The 25,106-nt window shown below is 47.2% G+C and overlaps 1 protein-coding gene and 1 long non-coding RNA gene across 2 annotated transcripts; one reads left to right on the top strand and one right to left on the bottom strand.

Annotated features, from left to right (window-relative positions):
- The first annotated feature begins 307 nt into the window (after positions 1-307).
- LOC115651710 lies at positions 308-19,800 on the top strand. The gene is made up of 3 exons (XR_004000416.1): positions 308-392; positions 3,972-3,974; positions 19,774-19,800. It is a non-coding gene; the product is annotated as an uncharacterized LOC115651710 (long non-coding RNA).
- Positions 9,921-21,667, bottom strand: PTGER2 (prostaglandin E receptor 2). The gene is made up of 2 exons (XM_030562881.1): positions 20,692-21,667; positions 9,921-11,827 (listed from the first exon to the last, which is right to left on the bottom strand). Exons 1-2 carry the CDS (start codon positions 21,523-21,525, stop codon positions 11,582-11,584), a joined length of 1,080 nt encoding a protein of 359 aa, XP_030418741.1. The 5' UTR covers positions 21,526-21,667; the 3' UTR covers positions 9,921-11,581.
- Positions 21,668-25,106: the final 3,439 nt, after the last annotated feature.

Raw genomic sequence — 25,106 nt, 5'->3', positions numbered from 1 at the left:
AAAAATTGACATCACATGAGTTATCCTCCAGTCATATGATACAGAAGTTAGAAAATAGGTTACATACCACAGTTAGTATTTTTGCAATTTCATATTTAAGTTCCTTCAGAACTCTTGGATGAATACCAACACGTCCTGGTGACTTATTACTATTTATCAATTTGTTCCAAAATCTCCTCTGCTGACACCTCAGCCTGGGACAGTCCCTCAGATTTGTCACCTAAAAGGAATAGCACAGTGGGAATCTCCCTCACATCCTCTGCAATGAAGACTGATGCAAATAATTAATTTAGCTTCTCTGCAATGGCCTATCTTCCTTGAGTGCTCCTTTAGCATCTTGATCATTCAGTGGCCCCAATGATTGTTTGGCAGGTGTCCTGCTTCCGATGTACGTAAATTTTTTTTGCTGTTAGTTTTTGAGTCTGTGGCTAATTGCTCTTCAAATTCTTCTCTGGCCTGCCTACTTCTACTTTTACACTTGACTTGCCAGAGTTTATGCTCCTTTCTATTGTCCTCATAGGATTTAACTTCCCATTTTTAAAAGATGCCTTTTTGCCTCTAATTATTTCTTTTACTCCCTTGTTTATCCCTGGTGGCATGTTTCTGGTCCTCTTACTATGTTTTTAAGACCATGGGGGGGGGAGGTGAGTCAATTCCTGGCGAATGCCCTGCCAGCTACCCCCTCTCTCTTGTACCAGCAGGGCTCCATCTCTGGGGTCTCCACTGATGGCTGTCATTGACTGGTATGTGAGTGGCCATGCCTAGTGGTTGGAGTCAGTAGCCAGGAATAGGAGCCCAGGTCAGAGGCAAAGTCAGGAGTTGAAGCTGAGGGTTAGAGCCGGGTTATCTGCAGTGAGACAAGGCAGAGGGGCAACACTGGATTCAAGGCAGGAGTGAGGCTGAGAACAAATAAGCCCAGGAGCTTGAATAGCCACTGAACTCTTGCTGCTGCTGGGCGTAAAAGCTGGTCTGCTGACTCTTCCTGTCAATCAGGAGCATAGCCTAAAATCAGACCTCTGCCACGGTCACATACCGATGAGCATCTAATCCATTTCTACCTGCACTGATCCAGTGAAACTGGTAGAACTATTCTATTCCCTGTAGGTCCTTAGGCTACCCTCATCCCCCGTCTCACAGCACCTTCCAATCCATTAAGCAATGTGACTAGCACCTATCATATTTATACAGCCTCCACTACCATCGTCTCTGAGCACCTCACAGTCTTTAATGTATCTATCCCCACAACACCCTGTGTGGTAGGGCTCTGCTATTATTGCCATTGTACAGAAGGGGAAACTGAGGCACAGTCTGAAGGGCTGGTTCCTTCAAGGTATTGAAATCAATGGATGTTAGGAGCCTAAATACCTTTGTGCATTTGGGCTAAGTGAGCTGTCCAAGGTTAGGAGCTGAGGGATTTCAGGAAGGGGTGTTTTTTGACATGGATAGGGAGGTACTACCACAATGAAGGGTACAGAGAAACTATCCAGATATGGACAGACAAGTTGCCAATAACATAGTTAGAATTACTTGGCCTATAGAAGGGAAGGAATACAAAGGCCATCCTTCTCCCAGCAATATGGGAAAATGGAATGGTAATGGGGGCTAAATGGGATTTCTATAGTTCCTAGGAGTGTATGTGACAAGAGTGTTGGATTAAAAGCAGACGAGTTCAGAGTGAAGGGTCATCTTGGCCTGAGAGAGACCTGGTGAATCCAGGACCTTGTCAAATTCTCCACCACCTCACCACATGTACCATCTGCCAGCGAGGTCCGATGGAGGGCCACTCAGCACAGACCTTGGTCCATCCAGTAGGAGACTCAAACGCTAGTGTCCAAGTGTTTGCAGGAGGGATGAGCAAAACAAGAGAGCAGGCAGCGGGACCATCTGGGTGAGCAAATACTGTGAGCAAAACACAATTTCTATTGGCGTTTTGGATGAATAAAGCTGTGACTGAAAATGTCTGGGGAAGGTTGGACTTGAAGGGCCTGATTCCGATCATGCTTCCTCCACTTTTACACCTTGACAATTGTGAATGTGAGTGGAGTTACTCCTCATGCACAATGAGAGCAGAATTGGGGCCCCAATTCTCCAACTCTACAAAGACTCCCTTCCTGGGTAGGAAATCCTGGAGGGGAAGAAGTTAAAGGCAGATTCAAAACAGACTTGGCCAAGAAAGTCCTCTTTAGCATCTATTGGTCACCATTTACCTTCACCTTAGAATCATAAAATATCAGGGTTGGAAGGGACCTCAGGAGATCATCTAGTCCAACTCCCTGCTCAAAGCAGGACCAATCCCCAGACAGATTTTGCCCCAGATCCCTAAAATGGCCCCCTCAAGGATTGAGCTCACAACCCTGGATTTAACAGGCCAATGCTCAAACCACTGAGCTATCCCTCCTCCTCCTTGGGCCAACTACTTAAGGACAGATGCCTATGTTGGGGTGATATTTGTCCTCCAGCCTACAAGCCAAAGAGTAAGGTGTTTGCATTGTCTTGTAAAGAGAGAGGATGAACTCCTGGCTTCAGTGATGCCAGAATTTCACCCTTTTTATTTCAATTCTTTGTTTAAAGAGGGTGACCCTGAAGTGCTACTATACTAAGAATTCCTCTAAAAAAAGGAAGATCACCCCTAGCCTATTTCTTTTTGCCCTTGTATTTCAGTCGTCTCTGATCTTCAGATAGGAAATCTTATTAAACTTAACAATGGAAGGTGGTAAATGTCCAGTGTTGAATGGTATCCGTTTTAGACTGGCTGAGCCAGATGGAAGTTGGATCAGGAAATGGGGATAATAGAAGCCTGTAAAAAGGCTATTGCCATGCTGATGGGGAAATAAAATGAGTAAAAAAAAAACCCAAGGAAGGAAACCCTGACGTAGGTTAGGTGGGGCTTGCCCTCTTACACAGTACAGTCAACTGCCAACAAGAACAGAAATTAGTCTAACACCAGGAGGCCAGCTAGGTGAGCTAAATATGGTTGAACTTTTGCCTGTACAAAGGGTAGTAACATGCTTTAAAGGAATGTGTGAAATGATCCCTACCATGCTTGAAACTGGAAAAAATACCCTCTGATTTTTCTAATCTGCTCAACTCTACATTGGAAACTGTAACTGGGCAGAGACCCCAAAGCTAACCCAAATATTTGTGTTTGAAAAGGAAAGGGGAGGGGGGAAGCATGCATGCCAAGAATGCAAAATGAGTTTGAGGAAACTAACTGAAATTCAGTTCAAAATGAAATCCTCAAAGTGAAATCCTAAACCAAGCAGTCGCAATCCTTACAAATTCTGAGCTGGAGACCACAATCCACATTTACCTACTTACCCAGCTGCTTCTTCTACCCTCTTAGCTATTTTAATTTCCCAGGGATAAAGGGTCTCGCAGGAGTTATAGCCACAAAGTATTTTAATAAATATGGAACACTAGCATGGGAGGATGATTGGGAAAGTTAGCAAACCCGCAACAAAGGAAAAGCATGGCAGAGACCTTCTACAAAGGAAGGGCAATTTCAACTATAAGAACATAAGAACGGCCGTACCGGGTCAGACCAAAGGTCCATCTAGCCCAGTATCTGTCTACTGACAGTGGCCAATGCCAGGTGCCCCAGAGGGGGTGAACCTAACAGGCAATGATCAAGTGATTTCTCTCCTGCCATCCATCTCCATCCTGTGACAAACAGAGGCTAGGGACACCATTCCTTACCCATCCTGGCTAATAGCCATTTATGGACTTAACCACCATGAATTTATCCAGTTCTCTTTTAAACATGGTTATAGTCCTAGCCTTCACAACCTCCTCAGGCAAGGAGTTCCACAAGTTGACTGTGCGCTGCGTGAAGAACTTCCTTTTATTTGTTTAAAACCTGCTGCCTATTAATTTCATTTGGTGACCCCTAGTTCTTGTATTATGGGAATAAGTAAATAACTTTTCCTTATCCATATACAATAAGTGGATGGCAGAATTGTCAAACAAGGGAGTTAGTTTGATATACCCTCTGTAGACAAAGACATTAGAAAGCTGCCAAAGTAAAGGCTCCTTTCTCCAGGAGAGAAGGCACAAGGTAGAGCAAAGATAGCAATGCAATAACTTTCCAAACGATTAGCTACATTTAAAGTAAGCAGAATCCCTGGCCCAGGGAACATCAGTCACAAATTAATTCCTAACAAATGAGTAAGGACACTGGTGAAATTGCAGTCTTGAAAAGTTTACCAGCTCCAGGCGCAGTGCCTGGTATTTGGAAATTTGCAAACACTGTTTTGTTTAGTAACTTATTAATGAGTCAAAAGACAAACAAGGAAGCCGTAGACCAGTGGGTTTAACTAGAGTTGAGATGGAAACCTTTGGAAACGCCAGTATCTTGTGGGATTTCATGGAAGAACATAGAGCGAGGGATGGAGAGCCAAAGTCTGTCCCCAGACACACATGTGAAAGCCCTGGGAGCCAATGGGAGCGGGACGTGCATGCTTGCAGACAAAATTGGCTCAGTATTAGTATAAATTCAGGCAAGGGACATTGTGCAGGAATTCCTGTAATAACTATATACTTCCTGTAGCAGGGAAAGGCAAGTTAGTGGCTGTCCTGGAACATGCCTGTGATTGTCAGATTGACACGTTGGAGGTAATGGCTGCAGAAATAAATCTCACATTTTTACTTCCTGTGTCCAATCACCAGGATTTTTTTTCTCCTGCTCACATGACCATCCCCCGCCCTCATCCCAGAATTGTTTGCACCAGAACCTTAAGCTATGTCTACACTGCAAAGAAAAACCCATGTCTGGCCCATGCCAACTGACTCGTGCTCACAGGTCTTGGGCTGCGGGGCTGTTTCATTGTGGTGTAGACTCACAGGGTCCTAGAGCCCAGGTGCCAGCCCAAGTCTGGATGTCTAGACAGCAATGAAACAGATTTGTAGCCCGAGTTGGCTGGCACAGGCTAGCCACAGGCTTTTCTTTGCTATGTAGACATACCTGTAAATTCTTAAAATGATCTCTGCCAGGGTCAAGTTGCACCTTGACGGTTGAGCTTCATGGTCTCTCCACCTGCTTGTCTTCCTGCTTACAGGTGGGGATTATTCTTTGTATTGGAATAGCTCTTAGGAACCCCAATAACTTTACTCACTGGCTCTCACCCGTCCTCTGTTTGCAGTTCCCTCCTTGGGATGGATTTGTACTTCGACTCCACCCTCCCACCACATCCTGAGAGCTGCTCCCAGCTCTTCCTTTCCCCCTTCTCTTTCTGCTCTTCCTTTCTATATTTTTGCTTGGCTCGTGCACATGCGTTTTACTGACTCTTCTTCCCCTCTGGGAACTCTGATCCTCCCCTCGCCAGAAGTCTACAGGATGCTGGGGACCCGGGAGAATCCACAGCTGACCCAAATACCACAGGAGCAGCCATGTTGCCACCTTTTGCCCCATCCATGGTCCAATGGTTTGTTCCAGTCATAAAATCTATTTATTGCTGGGAGCTGCTCCTTTCAACCAGCTCAATGAGCTGCTACAACGGTAGCAGAGAAGGGAAGATCCTTGGTTTTCAAGGAACTACCGACCACTAGAGAGACAAATGCATGTTTGCAGGAAGCGTTGAGGTGGATCTGGGGTCCTGCAGCTTTTCCTACCATCACCGTTTCCCTCCTCTGCCCCTGAACTCGTGTGGTGCTCCCATGCTGGGAAACTGACCACATTACAGCTAGATGGACGTTGGGTAACTGTAACATACTCCTGAATTTCATGTACGGATGCAGATAGCAAGGAGTTAGAAAGTACTATTTCAGGGGCTGAGTCTGTGGTTTGCAGGACTGGATCCTTCTTACAAACATAAAACTTACAGCAAGCTTTTGTCTTACTAAAGATATTGGCCCAAGCCCTTATCTCAGCTGCTCCCAGGGACCCCCCATTGCAGATGGAGACCTGTACGACTGAACAGATTCCATAGCAAGGTGGGGTTGGAAGGGACCTCCAGAGCGCATCTAGCCCAGCCTCCTGCAGTGAGGCAGGACCAAATATACCAAGACCATCCCTGACAGGGGTTTGTCCACTCACTCCTTAAAAACCTTCAGCGACGGGGGTTCCACAACTTCCTTGGAAGCCTGCTCCAGAGCTTAATGACCTTGACAGTTAGAAAGATTTCCCTAGTATTTAAGCTAAATCTCCCTTGCTGCAGATTAAGCCCATGACTTCTTGTCCTACCTTCGGTGGACATGGAGAACACTGGATCACTGTCCTCTTTAAAACACCTCTTCATGTAGCTGCAGACTGTTATCAGCTCCCCCCCGGCCCCACGTCTTCTTTTCTCAAGACTAAATATGCCTCGTTTTTATTAACTTTTCCTCATAGGTCAGGTTTTTCTATTAGTTTTGTAGCTTTCTTCTGGAGTTTCTCCAGTTTGTTCTCATTTTTCCTAAAGTGCAGTGCTCATCCAGGTGAGGGCACACCAGTGCTGAATAAGCAGGGACAATGTCTTACATATGACACTCCTGTTACTAAACCCCAGAATATCACTAGCCTTTTTGTTTTCCAATTGCATCATGTTGGCTCATATTCAATTTGTTATCCACTATATCTTCATTTGTCTTATCACATACCTGATCAGACCAGTTTACTCCCGAGCCCAAACACTCTGCATTTCAGATGCCGTCTTTTATGAAAGAAATCCCCTCCCACCCTTCTGTATTATGCAACCAGATCAGAAATGCCAGTATGAAAAGTACAAAGATACAGTATAACTGCCCTGCAAGTTTAATAAAACACAAGAACTTAAGTAAATCTGTATGTTGCTTTTCATGGTACTGGGGGAAAGGGGTGGGACACCTCTAAGATTTTTGTATTCCCTCTCCCCACCCCCAGCCATGTTTTTAAACAAAGGCATGAGGGCCCTGTGCTGAAATACAGGTTTGCGTTTCCCACAGTTGCAGGCACAAATTAGGAATTTGCCTGAGCAAGTCATTATTGAGGCCTGAATTTCCAGAAGCGCAGAGCAGCCACAGCTCCAATCACAGCCAGTGGAAGCCGATCTTTGTAAGTGTGACATTCCAGCCTCTTCTAAAAATCTGCTCCATAAAATGAAGGTTATGCACTGAATCTACACCATAGCTTTATCACTGAAACCTCCACAACAGCTAAGAATATAGTAGCAATAATTCCCCCCAAAGCAGCTAAGTGAAGTCTTTTATTCTTAAACCAGGAAGAGATTTTCATCTCCCTTGTGCAATATTATTCTGTGTCTGTCATCTGCCCACCCACATTTCAGAGGCTAGAGAACTTCCTGTGGATAGTGGCTAACTGACAAATTACACAACCACTGACTTTTATTTCAATCTCCGTTAGCGGCTCTCCTTCTTCACACCCATTCAGACTGTATAAAAATCAACAGCATCAAAGGCCTGACCTTCAATAATTCTTTTGATGAGACCAAATTCACAACCCCTCTAGTATTACTTGTATCCTATGAATAGCATGCAAAGTTCTAGATTGTAATAAGTCATTTGGGGAGAACGTGTGTGTCTTAGAATTAGAGGAGTCAAAATAGCATTTCCTTCATGGTTGGTGTCCTTTCCATCCTGAAAAGCAACATTTCCAATGCTTGTCCAGCAAACAGCTCAACATCAAATCTATTTGTGTAACTTGGGAGACACATCATTTGTGGAAAAATAGATATTTAATCACACCGCTGGGTAAGGGGGCGGTCATGTTTGCTTGCTTCGTTTTAGTATTTTTTGTTCTGGTCAGAAGTTGTGTCTTTCAACCCTGAATAAACAAGAGCTTGTAGGGAATTTTTCATAAAAATGTTTGTTAAAAAATGCCAATTCATCATATCTGAAACTTCTCCAAAAGAGGCTTGGATTCAATGAATCTCCTAACTAAAAAAAAATTGGAAAAACATTTCAAAATGAAAGTTTCTGGTTTGCCAATTTGAAAGAGCTTTGTTTTTTTTAAAGATAAGCTAATTACAGGCGAAGGTAAGTTAAAAGAAAAACAGTCAAAAGCTAAACAAAACATTCTGAAGTTATTGAAATGAAACATTTCAGTTGACCTCAACTGAACGTTGATTTTTTTGGTTCACTGATATATCTTTGAGATTTTGACTTTGTCCCCATCAAAGATTGTGTGTGTGGAGGGGGTAGGGGTGAGGGACTTCAGATTTACAAATATTTGAGGGATTGGAAAACCATTTCCCACCCAGTTCTAGAATAAACCCACCTAGTCACCCTTCCCAAGAATGTTCTTGATGTTATACTGAACCTTCTTTTCCTTCTATTTATTCCCCCATTATGTTGTAAGCTAGTCCGTAGGCTACATGTTTCATCCATATGACCGACTATTTTCTGACTTGTGACTTCTGCATAAACCACATATGATTCAGACAGCTACTTTGGACAGGTGATTTTTATTATAGTAATTTTACATTACGTCAAATGCAGAAATACAAAAAGCTTCAAATCTTTTCATTTGGGGTATTTTTAGACAGGAATAAAACTCTTAAATATACAAGATCCACTTGCAATAAAATACCATGTATGTTTTGGGGTTTATTAAGAAAGTGGAGCAACATGTGCCAGTTATTGTGGGTAATCCCATTTGGGCAAATTCATCTCTAGTGTAAGCAAGTCCATTGACTTCAATGAAGGTCCCATAGAAGGGAAGGGGAAAAGCTTACATAAAATAAGGCCATTCTCAGCTGAAGTTTAATGGGTTTGGATCCTCTTGCACAGACGTTAGCACAGATTGCACAGGGTGTGAAATCAATGCAGAATTTGGTCTGAAACCACTAACAACAGATGAACCAATCCTGATAACATACCATTGACAAGAATACACGTAGCAGAGAGTGCGTACCTGACAAACTGAATTCATTTTTATTTAAATACAAATCTCAGTAGAAAGCAACCCCATGGACCATTGGAAATAACGCTATCATATAAAAATAACTTCTTTCGTTTAACGAAGAAAAAAAGTGCCTCAGTTTCCCAGTGAGCAAAATGTTACTGACCTTCTTTGTAAAGTGCTTTGAATTCTACTGAGGAAAGGTACTAGAATAAGAATTGGGTATTATTAGGTTGTCAGTGGATCATGGTCATCCTGAGACTCCCATCTCATTAAATGAGAGGAGATCTGGGTAGGGCAAAGGTTGAGAACTACGGACCTAGGTAACTAACATTATCCTCCGTATTATGGGGTCAATTTAGCTCCATCCTCCAAAATGTGCCCTCATGTCTACCCTGTGGAATTCTTTTGGGGCAATTTTCTCTCCACCCCTCTCTGAACCTCTGGGTCCTCCATGGCATAGCAGACAAAAGGACAGCTGCTGATCTACAATAACATCCTTATATCAGCGTCACCTACAATATACCACAGTGTCTGAAAACCTGCTTTACATGCGATGCTTAAGGGAAACCATATCTTTTTCAGAGGAGGGACTTGAAGACATAACTTAGGGCCCTGATTAAGAAAAGCATTGAGAACGTAAGTGCTCTCCTGAATTGGGCCCAGCCACTCTAGGAAAAAGGTCTTTCCAGCACACGGTGGGCTTGGACAGGAGACAGCTATCCTGCTTCCATCAAACTCAATAGCAAAGCTCCCCATGGGTTCTGTGGGAGCAGGCCCATAATGTACAATGAAGGCAGCTTCCTGGTTAGAATCACAGTGAGGACAAAGAAGGAGAAGTCCTTGCGGCACCTTAGAGACTAACAAATTTATTTGGGCATGAACTTTCGTGGGCTGAAACCCACTTCATCGGATGCATGGAGTGGAAAATACCATAGGAAGACACACACACACACACACACACACACACACACGCGCGCGTGAAAAAATGGGTGTTGCCATACCAACTTTAACGAGAGTAATCAATTAAGGTGGGCCATTATCAGCAGGAGAAAAAAAAAGTTTGAAATGGGCCATCCTGATTATCACTACAAACAGTTGACAAGAAGGTGTGAGTAATAAACTACACCATCTGCTCAAGAAAGTCCCTGAAAAAGCACAGGAACAAATCTGCAGAGACACGCCCCTCCAGCCCTGAGCAGGTGTATTCTATCTGCTACCCAAGATCCATACACCTGGAAATCCTGGATGCGCCATCATCTCAGGCACTAGCACCCTGACAGCAGGATTGTCTGACTATGTAAATTCTCTCCTCAGGTCCTACGCTACTAGCACTCCCAGCTATCTTCGAGACACCACTGCCTTCCAGAGGAAACTACAATCCATCGGTGATCTTCCGATCTAAGGTGCCACAAGGACTCCTCATTCTTTTTGCTGATACAGACTAACATGGCTACCACTCTGAAACAGTGAGGACAGTGACTCTGGAGCAGCCAGCCTATGAGAAGCTGATATTTAAGCCATCCCGCTGTCCTTCCCACAGCTTAGCCTAGGATGAGATGTGATGATTATGTCAGTGTCTTGCATGGTATTTCTTCCCCAGCCTTCTAGGGAAAATGCCTATGAGCAGGGGCTGCAAAGACCTGTCACGCGCAGGGCTGCATCAGGCTTGCATGGGAAGAGGCACTTTGATACAAAAGGTGTTGGGGCCCCTTGAAAACCCCTAGCATGGGAAGCCTCCTTCCTTCTGCACAAGCAGCCACCTCTCCCAGCACTGACGGGCAGCAGGCCGTACCCCAGTGGATGCATCGGCCGCATGCTTAGAAACATGTTCGACTCCTTATCCTACCAGCACAAATAGGTGGGGGATGGGCATCTGGTTGTAGCCCAAAGCAAAGCCCTTCGATCCAAGAGGTTGTTGAGGAGGTGGTGGGGAGGGGCTGAGTGCTCCAACAACATTAAGCATGACCCTACCGATGCTCGAGAAATCAGGATTCTGGAGCAGAGAGCTGTAACCCTGCTTCTGTCCCTCCTAATAGCTTTGGCCCCAAGACAGAAACCCAGCTGGCTTTTCTTCCCCTAGCTTGTGGGCACTTGGAAAATAGAGCGACAAGAAGCGGCGCTAGCTTTAGCCTTCCTGCTCCCCCCGCACCCTAGGGCAGGATTGTAGTTATACGAAGGCACATGGCAATACAGATATCTCCGAGACAGAAATACAAAAGGGGGTCTAAAGACTTCAGTTTCAGTAGTTAGATAAATGGTTAGTTAAGCCTCCATGAAGCTAATAAGGACTTGGTGGGTTTCGCCACAAACCAATAAGCCAAAGTTATATGATTAACTCTTCTATGTCTCCCCACCAAACTGTACCACAAGGCATAGTGTTACGGAAAACATTTGTCTCCGAGACTCACAGTAAATAGCCACTAGCTTTTTAGAGTTTCAAACGCACTAGGGTGCAGCACATGTCTTTAGTTCAACATGGAAGTGCCTGTCTAGTGGCCACAGAAATCCAGTTATTGATTAACGTCTAGGATGCCGTCCCATAAATAGAAAATACTCACTTTAGATGGACTCCCCTTATGCTTTTTGACAAATCCTGCAGTGTCTTGTCAGCCAGACTGCAGCTCAATCCATCGTACAGTAAATGTATTTGTTTATTAACCTAAAAAGCACAGCTTCCCATTGTGTTTATACTTCTAAATTTGTTCATTACCCTGAGGAGTCATTTCAGCATGATCTTCCAGATGTTTCCACTGAAAGCTGTTGGGACTACTGCCCACAAAGGTCAATCTGCTTATTGGATTTTGACTCTGCAGCAGGAGTTGTCTGCATGTTCTCTTGGGTCTTTAGGGACATCTGACAGCACAGTACAGAACGGATTACCCTCAGAACTGAAGGTCTAAGGATGACAAAGACCCAAGGGTCAATAATTGGATTAATTGCTAAGAACCTCAGCGCTAGAAGGTCCTTCTTATAGTCTTCATTTTGCATAAACTTGTTCATATAGGCACGAATCTGTAAAACAAAAGGAAAATAAAATGCAAGACTGATCATAGGAATATTCTGATGCACAAGTATAAGACACCACTTCAAAGAAACTTCTATATTCACAACAGATGTTTTGTTTCCACTGTTTTAAGTGAATTTCGTTTTAATGAGATACCAAGCTGGCAGACCTAAAGACTAGGGCTGGGTGGGAGACTGTTTTTGTGTCCCGTGAATATTTTCAAGAATTCAAATTTTTTTCCATGTCTTGATTTGGGATGAAAAGTCAAAATCTTGAAAATATTTGTGAACTGAGAAACCAATTTTTTTTTCCATTTCAGGTAAATCAAAAAGTTGATTTCAAAGATTTGCCATTTCAATGTTTTTATCCTTTTTCAGTCTAATTAGTTTAAATTTCAAAACGAAAAGTCATTTTGAACTAGAAAACTACAATTTTTTTTGGTAGAATGTGTCAAAACAACACCGACAACTTCAAAACTTTTTTTTTTCCTCAACACTTTTTTCAAGTCAGGAAATTTGTCAAACTCCAACCTGTTTCATTAACAGTTTAGGTTTCAAGAAATTGATTTTTTTCATTTAAAAATAAATTAAAAAATTCCTGACTAGCTCTAAAGACTGACATTCTCTCTTTATCCACAGGACAGGCAGAGTATTAGCAGCCTCACACAATGCAAGCTTCTCTCCATGCTGGCTAACCAATATATAGAGCTGATCAGGAACTTTCCGACACATTTTCCCATTGCAAAATGCAGATTCGTTAAGTGAAACTTCACAGAAACACATCTATTTAATTGGGGTGGAGGGTGGGGAAGCTTTTTGACAGTGATGAAGCATTCCACTTCAACGTTTGCAGAACAGAATGTTTGGATTTTGTTTTAAAACTACTTTTCATTTCAAAATTTCTTCTTTTTTTAAATATCAAAATCGGAACAAAATGTTTCGACCAAAAAGTAATTTTTTTCCGAATTTCTTTTTGTGGGGAATTAACTTTTTTAGTTTTGTTCCGGAATGGGGGGTGGAGGAATTAACTCAAAGAAATTTCCTGAGAAATGGAAAATTCTTTTCTTACTCAGCTCTATCAATGTTCCTGTTATACAAGAACCACTGGATTTAGGGCTTTTTTATAGTCCTACATATTTTCTATCCCCCAGGTAGTGAGAGGAAGGATAGAACCATAGAATTGGAGGCCTGGAAGGGACCTCAAGAGATCATTTAGTCCAGTCCCCTGCACTCAAGGCAGGACTAAGAATTATCTAGACCATCCCGGAAAGGTGTTTGTCTATCTGCTCTTAAAAATCTCCAATGATGAGATTCCACAACCTCCCTGGGCAATTTGTTCCAGTGCTTAACACCCCTGACAGCTAAGAAGTTTTTCCTAATGTCCAACCTAAACCGCCCGTGGTGCAATTTAAGCCCATTGCTTCTTGTCCTGTCCTCAGAGGTTAATGAGGCAATTCTTCTACCTCCTCCTTGTAACAAACCTTTTATGTATTTGAAAATGGTTATCACCCTCTTCCTTAGTCTTTTCTCCAGACTAAACAAACCCAATTTTTTCAATCTTCCCTCAGAGGTCATGTTTTTTAGACATTTAATCATTTTTGTTGCTCTTTTCCGGTCTTTCTCCAGTTTGTCCACATCTTTCCTGAAATGTGGCACCCAAAACTGCACAGAATAGTCCCCTGGAAGCTTTATCAGTGTGGAGTAGAGCAGAAGAATGATTTCTCATGTCTTGCTTACAACACTCCTGCTAATACTTCCCAGAATGATATTTGTTAAAGAGAAGAGCAGCGTTACACAGCTGACTCATATTTAGCTTATGGTCCACTATGACCCCCAGATCATTTTCTGCAGAACTGCTTCCTAGGCAGTCATTTCCCATTTTGTATGTGTGCAACTGGTTGTTCCTTCCTAAGTGGAGTACTTTGCATTTGTCCTCATTGAATTTCATCCTTTTTACTTCAGACCATTTGTCCAGTTTGTCCAGATCATTTTGAATTTTAATCCTATCCTCGAAAGCACTTGCAACTCCTCCCAGCTTGGTATCATCTGCAAACTTTAGAAGTGTACTCTCCATTCCATTATCTAAATCACTGATGAAGATATTGAACAGAACCAGACCTAGGACTGATCCTGATCCTGAGCCTTTATTTGGAAAATGCTTGAGCACGCAGACACTTTGCACATGTGTGGTAGCTGCAGGGATCCAAATGGCAGGGTGGCTCGATCAGCTGTGGCAGCCTGCTCTATCGCACAACTTCCATATGGAGAAAAAAGTCTAAAGAGAAGCCTGTTTCCCCATCACTATGTATTTATATGGAAAGGACTCACATACACTTCAATGATTCCCTCTTCAGACTAACTCCGCTGTGACGGGTTGTTCCCTGCCAGCTCAGGACTCCAGCACCCTGTCCTGCTGAGCCAGACACTCTTGTCTGCTCCAACACAGGGTGCTCGAGTCCTGAGCTGGCAGGGAAAACAGAAGCAGAGGTAGTCTTGGCACATCAGGTGGCAGCTCTCGGGGGGGTGGGTGTTCTGTGATACAACCCGTCACATCCGCCCAAACAGGCAATTAAATGAAGAGGGCATGAACATCCTGCCCTATTTTTAGGTACCATTGTACATGGCATATGCAGAGTCCTTGTTTTAGTAATGACACTTTGCAACTAGGTATCGCTTTCACCCCAAGGTTTCAAAGCGTTTTAAAAGCTAGGTGGCTGTTCTGATAGTGCCTTGCCTCCCCAGCTGTACGGAGAGAGGGCGAAATTTGCTCTGGGTCACAGAATGACTCAGCAACGCAGCTGGCCACAGAAGCCCAGCTGTCCCGAAACACAGGCCTATACTCGAGAACCCGCGGCTTCTTTTTCTGTAGATCGTATGGCAAATAACAAAAGGGTTATTTAAAGACATAACTTCAGACCTTCATCTTTGCATGTCTCCATTTTGATGGGCTTAATGTCTTTTGGCTTTAGGTCCATCAGCGGGAGATTTCAGCTCTGGTTAAGGGAGTTTGGACAGTTCAGTCAAGTTTCAATTTAGGGGTTTTAAATGCATATTTCTTGGGCGACAGGTTACACTAGGTGTAGTGTTACAAACAACACGAACAATGTGATGTTAAAGGTGGGATTACACGCTCTAGGAGAGGCTGCCCGTCTTGTTTCACGACAGCAATGTCTAATCCAGAGGTTGGCAAACTACGGCCCACAGGACCGTCCCCCGGTCGGGGAGGCCAGCCAGCCCCCGACCCCTCCCCTGCTGTCCCCCCTGCCCCGCAGCCTCAGCTCACCATACCACCAGTGCTCTGGGCAGCAGGGCTGCGAGCTCCTGCCGGGCAGCGCAGCGGCATGGCTGGCTCTGGCCGGGCAGCATGACTGCTGGACATGCTGCTCTGAGCGGCATGGTAAGGGGGCGGGGAGTGGGGAGGTGGATAAGGGGCAGAGGGTCCTGGAGGGCAGTCAGGGGACAGGGAGCAGGAGGCAGTTGGATGGGGTGGAGGTTCTGGGCGGTGGGCAGTCAGGGGACGGGGAACAGGGGCGTTGGATAAGTGTGGGAGTCCCATGGGGCCTGTCACAGGGTGGGGATGTGGCTAGGGGTCGGGGCGGTCAGGAGACAAGGAGTAGGGAGAGTTGGATGAGTCAAAGGTTCTGAGGGGGCCAATCAGGGGACAGGAAGTGGGAGGGGGAAGAGAGGAGGCAGGGGTCAGGCTGTTTGGGGGGCACAGCCCTCCCTACCTGACCCTCCATACAGTCTTGGAACCTCAATGTGGCCCTCTGGCCAAAAAGTTTGCCCACGCCAGTCTAATCCCTCCCAGCAGTGCTAAATTTGCCAGCGGGCTACATTATCATGACAACCCAGTGGCAAGAATTTAGGCCAAAATGAACATTCACACATTTTCCTCCCTGCAAAATGTCAAGTTGCTAAAAGAAAAACGAGAAGAAGATGCCAAAGTAAGGCCTGAGGAAGAGGCTCGGCTTGCCCTCAAAGGCCTAGAAGATTTTTTCAGTACCAGTTTAGACACCTGCAATTTAAGATTCCCCAGGGAGCCTATTTTCCTCCTCACGTGCCGAAGGAACCAATCAGCGGGCTTTGGTATTTAAAGAAGCTGAGACAAGTATGACTAGTGCCGTTCAAAACATCCCTTCCACTCCCCCTCTCCCTTGCCAGATGTGAGCATGTGAAACCACAAAAATGAATCCGTCACTGAGCTTCATAGCTAGCCCTGAGCTGAGCGTATCAAGAGATCATTGCATTTTTGGATAAATGAAGTCAGTCAATAGATGCTTAAGGGATCATTTATTACTGTATCCAGTCTAATGGCAGGTTACCTATAGTGCCCTTCACCAGCGTGTGTAGGTGCAATCAATGGATGTGGAATGTTTCTGACCTACTGTATGAATCTATGTCTGGCAGCCAAAATCAGTTACTTCTTTAAATATGCTTCTTTGCTACTTTATGGAAGAACTGACAATCCTTCCTGGGAAGATGATGCAGCAAATTTTACTCATGTGAGACCAGTTGTTCTGTCTCAGGTCCTGGTCCCCATGAACCCAGAGCTGTTTAGCAAGACCGGCTGTATCTAACTTCTAAAGCTGTGTATTAAAAAAGGAGCTGAAGAGTTTGAGACAGACAATTAATGCATTAGCCATTCACTTCTAACGACCTGGGTTCAAATCCTGTACATGCCGCAGCTGAAAGTGAATTGAATCATCTCATTCTAGCCACTAAAAGCACCAGATGTTCTGAGAACTCATGTCATGACACAGGACTTAGTTAGTTTTAGGGAAAGTTTGCCCTACAACTGTTTATGCAGGGTAGGCGTTATAGCTGGTGCTATTGGTATATCACCTTCATGGGCACTAAATTCAACCATCATCCACATGTGTCTAATTAAAAAAAGATTAGGCATGGCAAGGAATACGAGTAGTATCTACAATTATATTACCTGGATACATTTAGGACTTTCAGTCGTCATGCTTCAGGGCAGAAAGAGGTAGGGTCAGGAAGAAACCCCCACATGGTATGCTACTGTACAACTGGGTGCATTTATAAGGGTTTATATGCTTTCCTTTCACCACTGGTCACTGACCTGTTCTGCTACCTGCAACTACAGCTAGTTGGTCTGTTGTTCTATGGCAATATCTGTGTTCTTCTATGGAAAGAGTAGACCAGAAACACAATCTCCTAAAGCTAAAAGGAAAGTAACTGGTTGTGAGTCAGCTCTCAAAGACATAGGAACTAGGTACTGGCACCTGGACATGGTGTCCTGAAGTGAAAGTTCCAGTGTCCCCTTTCTCCATACTCATGATGCTTGTTCACCTGATAACACAACAAATTTTTAATTTCTCCTTTGCGGCAGTCAGGGGGATTTCTAGATATCTGATTGAATGAAATGATCCTATGTACAAATGCTAGGCTGGTAGAAAAATACATTTCTACCATCGAGCATTTTTAACTAGCTGATCACTTTATGCTGCTCACCAGCCTGCAAAAACCTTCCTTTCCAAAACAGACCCATTGCAAATGTATACGTACTTCCAATAATTCCTGTCACAAGCACACCAGCAGTTATGTCTCATGTCTGCACATGACTCAGCCAGATGGGGGAAAGTACCATTAGGAGCAGAGCTAAAGACCTCTAAACAAATTTAAGGCCCATCAATTGGTGGTGGAGCAGCTCTGATGATTGCAAGTCCAAGATCACAGGAAACACAACAGGCTGCTAGATGTTATTACATTTCCTTTATCACGCTCTTGAAATACAAAAATAATGGTGTAGCATGTCCAGTGGTTAATTTGTCCATTGGGCCTTTCAGCTCTCCAAGTGCTAATGAAAGATAATGTCAATCTAACGCCGGGAATGTAAAATTAGCTTTGGCCATATTCCCAGTCTGGGCAGGTTTTGCTTTTCCCAGGGAAAAAAGAATTGAGAAACAGAAGGAAAAAATCACCCAAACCATCTGTTCCCTCAAAAGTGGGAAGAATCAAACTATCTGAATATTGTCGACTGGTAAAGGGTTGAGTGACATGGCAGCTCCTAAGGGATCCTACATAATTCGAACGACAAGAGAAAGTCAGACTAATGGTTAGAGTTCTTTACTTGTGTCACGTGGGTTATATTTTTGAGAGGCAGCATTGTAGCAGTTAGAACTTGGGAAGCAGAAGACTTGGGTTATATTTCCAAACCTGCCGTTGTCCAAAACACTTAATCTCAGTGTGCCTCGGTTTCCCTACCTTTTGACTATGGAAAATACATACCTTTATCAAGCATCTTCATGCCTTCAGATCAAAAGTAATGTATATGCTCAAAGTTCTTATGAATTGTAAGTGTGTTGAGCATATTCTCCTATCTCATATCTTTGTTTATGGACACAATCTTCAGCTCCAGGGACACCATGCAAGCCAGCTTTTTCACATAGAAATTAATATTTGTGTACAGGTGAGGGTGTTTGTGTGCGCAGTGGCTGTTGTCTGTCTGTATTTGCTGAGGCATCCTTTCCCCTCACAGTTGAAAACTTGGCTCAGTGGGCAAAACTACATCCTTGTTTAAACTTATTCAACCGCATGGATGTATGCACGCTCACTGACACCACAGCAACCCATGTCCACCCAATCCCAGTGATTTTGGGCATCCCTGCACTCACCTAACTGTATTTATCTACGCAACCTCGGTTCCACATTGGCAATTTAACTGACCTATGTTACGTCAATTACAGTCATGGAGCCCTACTGATTTGTGACCCTCATTATGACACATTCAAGTGCACTGATCTACGTCACCTCAACTCCTTCCTTGCAACTGCACCAACCCCTTAAACCTTGCTACCCCCTTCGAAACGGTACAGCTCAGTTCCAGTGGCACAGGCATGTAACCTCAGCGACGCGGGCCTACACCTGATCCATGCCACCTCGGTCAAGCCTCTGCCACGCCAGTGCCCTGTGAAAGCATCTTGATCCCTGTCATCATCATCTCCCAGCTCCCAGAAAGTGGATTTATCCTCATGAGTCCCCGGAGAGCTAGAAAAGTGCTATCCCCATTTAACAGATGAGGAAACAGAAGCACAGAGCCAATACTGTGATAAAAAGTCCACGGCACCATCTCAGAGCCTGGATGAGCTGACTCGGGCAGCGAAGCTGAAGCCCGAACTCTGAGACCCTTTCCCCTCATGGGGTGTGGGCTCCAGAGTGACCCCAAATGACTACACAACAACTGTAGAGTCCCGGAGCCCTGAGCCACGGGTCTTTTACTGCAGCGTAGACGTAGCCTAAGAGATTTGGTCAGGGAAGCTGTGGCAGAGCCAGGAACAGAGCAAGGATCTTTGTGCTTCAGTCTAGTCTAGGGCAGTAACTCCTCACATGCTCGTTTAAAGTTGTGTAATGCTCCCTTGTCGTTTGGCAGCCGCCTGCTTTGTCCACTGCTTGCAGGAAGAGCAGCCCGTTGCAGCTGGCTGTTGGGGGCTTGGAACCAGGGTGGACCGGCAGCCCCCTATCAGCTCCCCTAAGGTCCCTGTGCAGCAGCTGCCTGCAGATCAGCTGTGTCCCTCCCCTCACTGCCATGTGCTACTCCTGCCCTCTGCCTTGGAGCTGCTCCCCGAGACTCCTGCTTGCTGTGCAGGGGGGAGGGAAGGAAGAGGGGGACTAATGTCAGGGTGCCCCCCTGCTCCTGCACCCCGCTTACCCCATCTTCCATAGAGCAGGGGAGACAGATCAGGACTCAGGACAGAGGAAGCTTGTGGTAGCTGCCTATCAGCAAGCTGATCTAATTAACAAGGCAGTGTACTTAAGGGAAATGCGCATATCTCCCTCCATTCCTGCTGCCTCTTGTAGAGAGAGAGTAACCCTTGAGGATTCAGCCAATTGCTCATTCATCATTTAGAAGTAAGGGAAATATCCCACCCTCTGACTCCTCCACTTCAACCAAGCTTCACAATCATCATCACTGTGCACCAGTATATTGAGAGAGAGTGTGTGTGTGTGTGTGTGTGTGTGTGTGTGTGTGTGTGTGTGTGTGTGTGTGTGTGTGTGTGTAGAGTGTATATATATATAAAATCTTTTGTCTGGTGAAAAAAAATTCCCAGGAACCTAACCCCCTCATTTACATTAATTCTTATGGGGAAATTGGATTTGCTTAACATTGTTTCGCTTAAAGTCACATTTTTCAGGAACAGAACTACAATGTTAAGTGAGGAGTTACTGTGCCTTACTCCTGCAACCCAGTGGGGCTGCCTGGGGCCCTCATCTCTAGGGGTTTCCTTTTAATTTAGGGACTAAAAATAATTTGTTGGAGAGTCAGAATTTAAACCCAGAAAGGACAACTCTGCAACCCCAGATCAGTGTTTCTAATCCAATGTTTCTCAACCTTTTTGATCTCAGGGACTGGGGCCGGTCCATGGGCCGGTCACTAAGAAACACGGATCTAGTCTGACCTCCTGTGTCTCACAGACCTTTAGCACCAGCACACTAAACCCAACAACACAAACAGCCCACAGGAGACCAGGCTAGTATGAGCCACAGGCAGAGAAGAGAAGGGACAGGTGCAGGAAGCCCCCAAGGGGAGGGATTACCAAGGGGGCTGGGGGAGAAGGTCCCAGGTGCAGGAAGCCCCCAAGGGGAGGGATTACCAAGGGGGCTGAGGGAGAAGGTCCCAGGCGCAGGAGGCCCCCAAGGGCAGGGGCTAGCGAAGGGGCCGGGGGAGAAGGCCCCAGGTGCAGGAGGCCCCCAACGGCAGGGGTTAGCGAGGGGGCCGGGGGAGAAGGCCCCAGGTGCAGGAGGCCCCCAAGGGCAGGGGCTAGCAAGAGGGCCGGGGGAGAAGGCCCCAGGTGCTGGAGTCCCCCCAGGGCAGGAGTTATCCAGGGGGCCCAGCCCCTGCACTCACTCACCGTGAAGGGCAGCGAGCAGACGATGAAGGTGATGGTCATGATGGCCAGCAGGATGAGGTGATCCACCTCCTCGGACATGGAGAGCCTCCGGCGCCCGGCGGGCTGCTCCAGCGAGGCCAGGCGGCGGGAGGTCTGCCCGCGGCGGTGCATGCCCACCAGGTTGCAGATGACGCTCAGGTTGCAGAGCAGCACGGCCAGGATGAGCAGCAGCAGCAGCGTGGCGTAGAGCAGCGAGTAGGTGGCCTCCCAGGCGCCGGAGTCCCCCTGGGCGGCGCGCCCTAGGCGCATCTGGATGAAGCACCAGGTGCCCGGGCAGTACTGCACGTAGCGGCCGAAGCCCAGCAGCGGCAGGGCGCAGAAGGCGGCGGCGAGGGCGTAGAGGGCCGGCAGGGCCAGCGGCAGCGCCGAGCGGCGGCGGAGGAAGCGCTCGTAGAGGTAGGGCTGGCCCAGGGCCAGGCAGCGCTCCAGCGCCATGGCGAACAGCACCAGCATGGTGGCCAGGCCGAAGAAGCTCATGGCGAAGGCGAAGTAGAGGCAGAGCCGCCCGCCCTCGGCCAGGGCCACCAGCGTGCGGTTGCGGCCGTAGGAGGCCAGCACCACGGGGCTGACCAGGCAGGTGCCCAGCAGGTCGGTGAGCACCAGGACGGTCACCAGCACGTGGAAGAGGGGAAGCGGCCGGCCGCGCCGCCCCAGCCGGCGCCGGGCCAGCAGCGCCAGCGCCGTCAGGTTGCCCAGCAGCCCGGCCGAGAACATGACGGCGCTGATGGCCGGGCTCTCCTCGGCCGACAGCGGCAGCTGCTTGTCGCAGCTCTGGGCAGAGCCGGCCCCGCTCATGGTCGCGCCCGCCCGCCGGCTGCCCGGCACTGGGACCTGAGCGCAGCACCAGCCAGAGGCGCCCGCAGCTCCTCCCTCGCCAACAGCTGGAGCTCGGACCCGCCTCCCCTGGCGCTGCTGCCAGCTGCTCAGGGTCCCTCCCCCGCCAGCCGGGGCAGTGCAGGGAGAGGCTCCGTCCTCCCTCCCAACGGCTGGAACCCCGGGCTCCCCCCCGTGCACTTTCCTGCCCCAGCCGGGGAGCCTGGCACCGCCCCTTGCGCGCTTCTCCCTCCCGACAGCTGGAGCCCCGGGCCCCCCCCTTGCTCACCTCCCTGCCCCAGCCAGGAAGCCCGGCACCGCCCCCTGCGCTCTCCTCCCTTCCCAGCACCTCTGGGCAGCGGCTGGAGATCAGTCACTGCCCGCTGGGTCCCCCTGCGCGCGGGGAGAGGCTGCGTCCTTCCTCCCAAACAGCCGGAGCTCCCTGCGCCCCTGCCCCTTCCCCGGCAGCGCTGGGGTGCGGCCCCGGCTCCCTCCCTGGCTGGCTGGGTCTCTGAGGTGCGCGCCGGGAAGGGATCCCCAACCTCCCACCCGCAGCCTCTGGCTCGCCCGACTGCGGCCGTGCCCAGCAGCCTGGCTCCACGCGGTGCCCCAGCCCGAGGGGAGGCTCACCACCTTGCTGCATCCCAAGCCGCTAGCCAGCCACACTCGGGACGGGGAGTCCCCACAGGACAGTTGTGACCCTCACGTCCAAGCCCTGGGGATGCACCCGGGTTTCTTCAGGGCTCTTCTCTAAGTGGTCTGGAAAGGGCAGAGGGAGAGAATGAGAGAGGGAGCAAACCTCCAGGGCAACCCCCCCCCATATGACCCCCAGAACAACAGACTGTGGACTGACAGGCGGACAGAAGCACTGACACACAAATGCACATGCAGCAGACACCAGGCCGACACGCAGGACTCATGGGGAGACGCCCTGAGAACAGGCTTGTCGTAGTGTCTGCCACAGCTCCTGACTGAGACAGGCTTTTCTTTCTAAGCCCCATTCACATTCCCTGAAAGGGGTCTGCTCCCATCTGCACACGCACATGAGCATTCAGTACCAGTCCAGTGCTCCTGGTTGCTGATCACCAGAAGCTACCTGGGTTCCCTTCCCAGTGAGCACAGGGCTACAGGGCCACACTCATCCCAGCTATAGTTCACCTGCTTTCAGGGGTCACTTCACTGAGGTCAGCGCAGTTACACCAGTATAAGTACAGCAGAACTGGAGCCCTGGTTTTCACTGGTGATTGACGGTTCCATTGATCTGTACATGTGCTGTTTCACCCAACGAAGCATCCTTGCAGCCTGGTTTTGATCTCCCTGACCCCAGTCATTCCTTTGACTTCCATGGAGTGGTTTCTGATTTACGGGGGAGGAAGAGATAGCTGGATCAGGTCACGTGATTGTGAGACTATTCACACTGTTGCCCTCTTGGGAGTGGGGGGGCATAGGACTCGTCATGGGTGTGTTTTTCAGCCTAAGCTCTGGAATGCTGAATAAGGAATGGGCAGCCCTTGAATTTCAAGGGGCCCTCATGTGCCGAAGTTTCCCTAAGTGAATGTTTGGTACATACAGGTCATCGACACCACTTTCCTCAAGCAGCTGGAAGCATGTCTCCGTGCTTACCTAACACACTATCAACTCATCTGGCAACTCCCATTGGGACTTGTTAAAAAAAAACGGACCACTTTGGAACTCTTCAGGTCCCAGAGGGATATTTGTTTCAAATTCCCTCAGAGATTTACTGGCTAAGATCCACATATAAACCCCAGGCCATTTATAGTCGCAAGTACAAATCTTAACGCTCTGCTACATGGGCTCTCAGAAGACAAATATGTATGTGGTTACTTCTTTGTACTGACGGCTCTTCAATAAGCATTCAGCAAACGGCATAGAACAAGTACCAGGAGCTTTTCTACACTTGAAACCCTGCAGTGGCACATCTGTAGCGTGGGTGTAAGTAATCCACCTCCTCAGTGGGAGAATTCCTAGTGCTGCCCACAGCAGGGGTTAGGTCGGTGTCACTGCGGCGCTCAAGCAGGTGGATTTTTCACACTCCTTGCGACCTAGTTAAACTGACCTAATTTCCTAGTGTAGACTAGACATGAGTGCTTCTACTGCTTGGCACAGCGTGTCAATGGGCAGCTCAAAGGGAGAAACAGCCCAATTCTGAGCTCACTTGACACTCGAGTAAATCAAGAATCACTCCGATGAAGAGAGGGATATGCTGTGAAAGGGCTGGTCCACACTGGGGACTTACATCGGCATAGTTTTGTCTCTCGGGAGTGTGGATTTCACACCCCTGAGAGTCTAACCCCCGTGCAGACAGCACTAGCTTGTCAGAAGAATTCTTCCATCAACCTAGCAACCACCTCTTGGGTCAAGAAGGTGAAAAGCCTGAGGTTTGGGGGATTATCCCAGATCAGACAATTATCCTGGGGTCGAGAATGCCATGGCATGTGAAGATATTCAAAGATTAATATATTGGAGCTCAATTTTTGGGAGTCTCAGAGCTCTGTGTGGTGCACCCAATGGAAAGAAGGCGATGGGATGCCACCTTTCCAACATACGCCCCAGTGCTGATCGTGGGAACTGCTCCAGTGCTTTAAATGTCTGTCTAGGGGCGGAGCTGGAGTTGTCAGGGGTAACAGACCTGGCCTAAATAAATAAATACGTAACAATCAAGCCAAGTCAGGGAGGGGCAGCTAACTGTCAGGGTGGTTAAGCACTGGAATAACTTGCCTACAAAGGTTGTGGAATCTTCATCATTGGGGGTTTTTAAGAACAGGCTGGACAAACACCTGGCAGGGATAATACTTAGTCCTGCCTTGAGTGCAGGGGAGTGGACTAGACCTCTCAAGGTCCCTTCCAGTTCTATGATTCTATGAAACACCTTTGAGTCTTTGCAGTGACAGTGTGCAGCGTACACAGCCTGCAGCAGTTCTAGTCCTCACCTTCTCCGGTGGGGTGTGGGAGCCTGCAGTTTAAATCCAATGAGCTGGCAAAGACCCTGGAACCCAATGCTTTCAGCAGACCATTCTGGTCATTGCACTATTCCACTGCTAAATTCTTCTTTCTGACTCCCACCCCTCCTTTTTATAAACTCCTCTCCCTTCTCTTGAGTTCCCACTGGTTCCACTCTCAGAAAGTGACCCTGGATGTGTCCTGCCAGGCTGCTTGCCCACAATGGAAATCACCTCCCAGCTCTGGCAAGTCTGCAGGGGCAGAGTACCCCAAAACAAAATCAAGAACTGTGTGTCCTCTCCACCATTCCTTCACTTATTTACACCACTAACTTCTGCAAAGTAAGCATGTGGGTTACACATGTTCTCCAGTAACTGCCTTCATTGGAGACCAATTAGGAGGTTCAGTGTTAGATCCCCTATTCCCTAGCATTGTTAGCATGTCTGGTCTAATAATTACGTTCGAGGCAGTGTCCACTATTCCTGTGCATTTCACAGATCCTAGTATACACTCAATAGCCAAATGCCCATTATTGTTGTTTAATGTTGGGCTAAGTTTAGAGGCAAGAGCAACGTGGTGGGCGTGTGCTATAGACTGCCGGA

Source organism: Gopherus evgoodei, chromosome 4, assembly GCF_007399415.2.
Source record: "Gopherus evgoodei ecotype Sinaloan lineage chromosome 4, rGopEvg1_v1.p, whole genome shotgun sequence".
NCBI lineage: Eukaryota > Metazoa > Chordata > Testudines > Testudinidae > Gopherus > Gopherus evgoodei.
This window is presented reverse-complemented; position numbering and strand designations above follow the sequence as displayed.